The sequence below is a fragment of the Papaver somniferum genome, chromosome 11 (genome assembly GCF_003573695.1).
Source record: "Papaver somniferum cultivar HN1 chromosome 11, ASM357369v1, whole genome shotgun sequence".
NCBI classification, from domain to species: domain Eukaryota; kingdom Viridiplantae; phylum Streptophyta; class Magnoliopsida; order Ranunculales; family Papaveraceae; genus Papaver; species Papaver somniferum.
In genome coordinates this window covers 12,609,122-12,614,482 of record NC_039368.1, presented here as the reverse complement: position 1 = coordinate 12,614,482, position 5,361 = coordinate 12,609,122, and the positions used below count along the sequence as shown (strand labels likewise).

Here is a 5,361-nt window from a genome sequence, read left to right as displayed (position 1 = left end):
CCAAGACACAAGACGGTTCATGATCTTATCCTGATTAAACGGTCTATTTGCCACCATCCATTCTCCCTTTTTTTTATTATTATCAGTTTTATCGTAATTATAAAATACTATACATCCGCTTAAGTAAAACAATACTTTTATCTTTTAATTTGGCATAAAAAGTGAAAGTATCACTTTTTCCTGAAACGGAAGAATATAATACATTATATTACTTTTTTTGAAAATGACAAAAGCAATGGCACCGACCAATCAAAACCTACCGCTGAAAATTTACTTTTGGATTCCTCACCGGAGCACTGATTTTACCGGCTACAGTGGTCCTCCTAATTCCTAGACCTAAAATCCGGAAGAAGAAGAAAAACAATACAAAACGGAATCCTCAAAATTAGACCGAGTCGTCGTGAAAACTCTCGTGTGTGCGTAGTAGTTCTGACTGAGCGGACCAAACTAGAGAAACCAAAATCACAAAAACCCTTTCTAGGGCTCTCTCTCCCTCACTCTTCACTCCAGTGAAGAAGCAGCCCTCAAATTCATCCTCTCTTCCACACAAATTCAACTCCGAAAACCAAATTCTCAACTACATTTCTCTCGATCGAATAAGATTTGATTGATTGATTCCAAAATGTTCGGCGACGGCTGAATGTTTTCGAGGAATCCTCATCTCGAACTGGTAATACTGGTCCATTTTTTCATCTGTTAATTTCTAGGTCAGTTTCGATTGAGATTTTGTGTTTTTTTAGTACTTGTTTGTGAAGATGGCAACAACAACAACTCAGCTGCCATATTTGTCACCTGGGCAAAGAGTTGTCTTAGATAATAATCATCGAATGATTGGAATTAGTTTGAACAATATGGTGTTTAATAATAATGTGATGATGGTTGGTTCGAAAAGTATAGGTTTGATGAGCTAACAACGATTTAGATGTTCATCAGTTAATAATAATTCGCGTAGTAATGGGATTAACCCTTTCTTGAATTTACATCCTGAAGTATCTATGTTGAGAGGTAATGAAAGAATTGACACGGTTATTAGTCCGAAAAATGATGGGTCAATTGGGAAAATTACTGAGAGTTTGATTGATTCGTCTATCCCGGAGGAGAATTACAGTACAGCTAAGATTAAAGTTATTGGTGGTGGTGGTGGTGGGTCGAATGCTGTTAATAGAATGATTGAGAGTAATATGAAAGGTATTGAGTTTTGGATTCTTAACACGGATATTCAAGCTATGAGAATGTCGCCTGTGTTTCCGGATAACCGACTGCAAATTGGTCAGGAGTTAACTAGGGGTCTTGGTGCTGGTGGGAACCCTGATATTGGTATGAATGCTGCTAAAGAAAGTAGAGAAGCTATAGAAGAGGCACTTTATGGTTCTGACATGGTATTTGTTACGGTAAGTTTAACTCACTTTAGTTTTGGGCTTTCATTTCTTGTTTGGTTATGTTCTGTTAACCTTCATATGATTCAGCTTTATCGCACATTATGATTCGCTAATCAAGTATGTATATGATATCAGATATTCACTAAAAATCACTAGCTAGGTTAGTCCGTGGACTGCATAATTTGGAAGTATGTAATCTTGCACGTATATATTCCCTGCAACGTAACATTCAGTTTCTATAACAGAAGGTTGTATAGGACACTAGGGCTGCTTGTCTGGTTTTGGTGCAATTCACTTGTTCTTTCTTGTGTTAGTTCTCACTTTTCTTTACTTTCCTAATTCTTGATTTTGACTTTGCTCATTGCAGGCTGGAATGGGTGGAGGAACTGGTACTGGTGGGGCACCGTTCTCTTTTGAGGGCCGAAGACGAGCAGTTCAAGCACAGGAAGGAACTGCTGCTTTGAGAGACAATGTTGACACTCTGATTGTCATTCCAAATGATAAGCTGTTGACTGCTGTCACCCAGAATACCCCTGTAACAGAAGCATTCAACTTGGCTGATGATATTCTTTGCCAAGGTGTTCGTGGTATCTCTGACATAATTACGGTATGTCTTACCCAGAACATAAAGCCTCACTCATGGGTTATTCCATCTTTCCGTGATAACTGAAATGAAGCCTCATAGTAAATATTTAGATATCTTGGAGGTCTTTGCCTTGCTTTTTTTGCTTTGTCAATTTATACTGGACTACATGACTTGCAGATTCCAGGCCTTGTAAATGTTGATTTTGCCGATGTCCGAGCCATTATGGCTAATGCTGGCTCATCTTTAATGGGGATAGGAACTGCAACAGGTAACTTCAGGATCTGTACTTGGAGATGGGTATTTGTTTAAGCATGCATTTTCCATCAGAAATTTTGAAATATAAATTGACAAATTTTTTCTTAACAGGAAGAGCTTAGGTTAGAAGTTAGTGTTTTGCCTTGAAATTGGTTGTAGAGTGCTTCTCTAATCAAGCTGTAGATTTATTTTATTCTTCTCAATTCAACTTTGTACGCCTGCTATTATCCCATGTCAGCATATCTATCTATGAGGAACCCGTTTTCATAATCTTTCTCACTGATATATGATTTTGTAAATATGTAGTCGAATGAGATTGTTTGCTTTAATTATGACACTTTCCTTGTTGTGGGGGTTTTGACTTGCTTGAATATTTCACTAAGTATAGCGCAAATCATTTCTCTGCAGGCAAGACCAGGGCAAGAGATGCTGCATTAAATGCCATCCAATCACCTTTACTAGATATTGGCATAGAAAGGGCTACTGGAATCGTGTGGAACATCACTGGTGGAAGTGATTTAACTTTGTACGAGGTACACACTTCTTTTATTACGAGTTTTGCACAGTTGATATGTATTTGCGCAAAAACCGATTTTGGAACACGTCTAATATTCTTTCCCATGTTTTAATTCCAATTTTTTTAATTGAATCAGATGTTTCTTTGTTCTTCTTGCGCAAGTGATGTCCCAATGTACGTGTATGTTCATCTCCCAAATTCATCATGTTTGTGCAGGTAAATGCTGCAGCAGAGGTGATATATGACCTTGTTGATCCAAGTGCAAATTTAATATTTGGAGCAGTTATAGATCCATCACTCAGTGGTCAAGTAAGTTGCAAAGGCTTTATTAATTAGTTGAATAAGTACCTCTTAGGTCAGTAGGATCATACATAACCTCCAAAGCTCCAACTCATTATTTCAGCATGCCAAATGAATTACCGGCTTAAGACCCAAAATGATTTGTTGCCTTGTTGGTTAATAAACTCAACTTTCTTTGACAGGAATACAACATGAAAGCCTTTTATTTTGGTTTTGCTTAGGATGTGTGTTAACATATCACTAATTTGTTTTTCATCAGGTAAGTATAACTCTGATTGCCACTGGATTCAAACGGCAAGAAGAAGCTGAAGGAAGGCCTCCTGTTCAGGTGATGATCGCTTACCAATTTCTTTCCAAGAGAAGTAGAACTCTATTTTGTTTCTTCGCTTCAAAATTCTAAAGTACTGTATCAGGGTAAATTGCAGGGAACTCAGTTACCAAACGGGGACATCAACCTTGGCGGAATGAATCGACGACCTTCCTCTTTCAACGAAGGCAGCTCAGTGGAGATCCCTGAATTCCTGAAGAAAAAAGGCCGACGCTTTCCCAGAGCTTGACAAATTCTTTTGTAATATATTACACCCTTTTTATATTGTTTTTCAGTTTAGCGGGACTATATCTACAATTCCACTATTTGTTTTTTCCTGTCTAGCCTAGACCCCATTCTCTGTTACTTTTACTAGTTTTGTAGTGATAAATAAGTAAAGTCATGTTGAATTGAAGTCATACATTCATCTGTTTTTTTTCCTGGCTGCTAATGGGTGGTGCCAATTTGCAGCTATTCTCTGTTTTTTTCTACATCTGATATTTTTGAAATCTGAAAATCATGTGTGTAACTTAGTTCTGAGAATCTTGACTTTAGTTCTGGATCTAGGGTTTGCTCTTAGTTCTGTGGGGGGTACTTGTGGAGAATGATAACAGGGTGTTATAATGATTGATGTGCAAAAGAGTGGTTTGAAATGCCCTTTTCATAGAGTGACTAGTGAACCACACAAAAGTTGAATAGACACGTACAAATATCAGAAGCCACATACAAATGGAGAAGCAGAATAATGACGTGTAAACTAACATCCCACCAGTTCAGTCTCCCTCTAGTTATATACTCTCCCCACACCCATCTTGAAGTTCAGTTCAGAATCCTTTTTTCTCCACAATCTTCAAGCTTAGGTCTCGCCAGATATGGTTAGTCCTGAGCGTAATTTCTCCGATCACCTGCAGAAGGTCTCGCCAATTCCTTCAGAATCAGTGAAACCTCATCTGTCTAGCAACAGTTGGGTCGTTGAAATCAAAGAAGCCCCACCAGCTTTGATTCCTATTGGAATTGTTAAAGAACCAGCAGCCAAATTTGATGCATTGGTTGATGAAGATTCCGGCCGCGAGAAACTAAAGAGACATAGAGTTGAGGTAGCTGGAAGAGTTTGGATACCTGATAGTTGGGGACATGAAAAGCTTATGAAGGATTGGATTGATTGTTCTGCTTTTAATGCTTCATTAGTTCCGGCAGGACTATTGTCGGCTCGGCAAGCGTTGATTGAAGATAGACGGCGCACAAACTCTATTGGATTAAGGGTATAAACGAACAGGTGTTAAATTTTGTTACTTGAATTACAAATCTATGTCAATGAAGTTGCATCTCTTAGTAGTTGTGGTAATGAAAAGTAAAATGATTTTTCAATATGCTCTTATGTTTTTTGGCATGTTAGTGAATGAAATATGTTCAATTTGGCATCTGTTGTTTGTACCAGCATACTGGTTTAATGATCTAATGACACTGTACTGCCTTATGTCACAGATGAAGGAGACTCCGGTCGGTGAAGCTGTGGTTTCTAGCCCTTCGAGGAGCTGAAAATTGATTCGGAATGAAAAGAAAAAGCGCTAGAGGTTACGAGGTGACTATGGTATGCTTATGGGTATTGATCAAAATAACAAATTTTTCTTTGTAATATTAAAGACAAAAATTCTTGAGACAGTGTATATATATCAGCTTAGCAAACGACTCTGTAAGAATCTTGGTTTTCTTATGCTGATGAGTTTTATTTTGTGATGATCTGGTTTTAACTTAACTAACTATTTGGATTTCTACTGCAAATCATATTCTTCTTGAGGTCTTGATTGTTGATCCATGGTTTCATTTCATCTTTGCACACAAACTTTGTTTCAGTCTGTTGCCATAAGTAGAGATTGAATGGGTTAGGTAGCTGAGAACTACTAGTCATTCATTACATTGGCAGGATAGTAAACCTTCTCTACTGAATTGAGATGATTTCATGGAGGATTTAATAGCACTGTAAAGAGTTCTGTTCCATTTCAAGAGAATGTCCATT

At 37.8% G+C, this 5,361-nt stretch overlaps 2 protein-coding genes across 3 annotated transcripts; both read left to right on the top strand.

The window, feature by feature from the left end:
- Positions 1-401: 401 nt before the first annotated feature.
- LOC113321649 (cell division protein FtsZ homolog 2-2, chloroplastic-like) lies at positions 402-3,818 on the top strand. Of its 2 annotated transcripts, none has more exons than XM_026569559.1 (7): positions 402-1,391; positions 1,747-1,986; positions 2,143-2,233; positions 2,629-2,753; positions 2,954-3,046; positions 3,297-3,365; positions 3,451-3,818. In XM_026569559.1, the coding sequence occupies exons 1-7, from the start codon at positions 996-998 to the stop codon at positions 3,592-3,594; spliced, it is 1,158 nt and encodes a 385-aa protein (XP_026425344.1). In that variant the 5' UTR covers positions 402-995; the 3' UTR covers positions 3,595-3,818. The 2 variants fall into 2 exon arrangements, with proteins under 2 accessions (XP_026425344.1, XP_026425345.1); XM_026569560.1 differs by having other exon boundaries at positions 914-1,391; positions 3,463-3,818.
- Positions 3,819-4,116: 298 nt separating this feature from the next.
- Positions 4,117-5,126, top strand: LOC113321650 (protein BIC1-like). Its single transcript, XM_026569561.1, has 2 exons — positions 4,117-4,606; positions 4,830-5,126. The coding sequence occupies exons 1-2, from the start codon at positions 4,217-4,219 to the stop codon at positions 4,881-4,883; spliced, it is 444 nt and encodes a 147-aa protein (XP_026425346.1). The 5' UTR covers positions 4,117-4,216; the 3' UTR covers positions 4,884-5,126.
- The last annotated feature ends 235 nt before the right edge of the window (positions 5,127-5,361 follow it).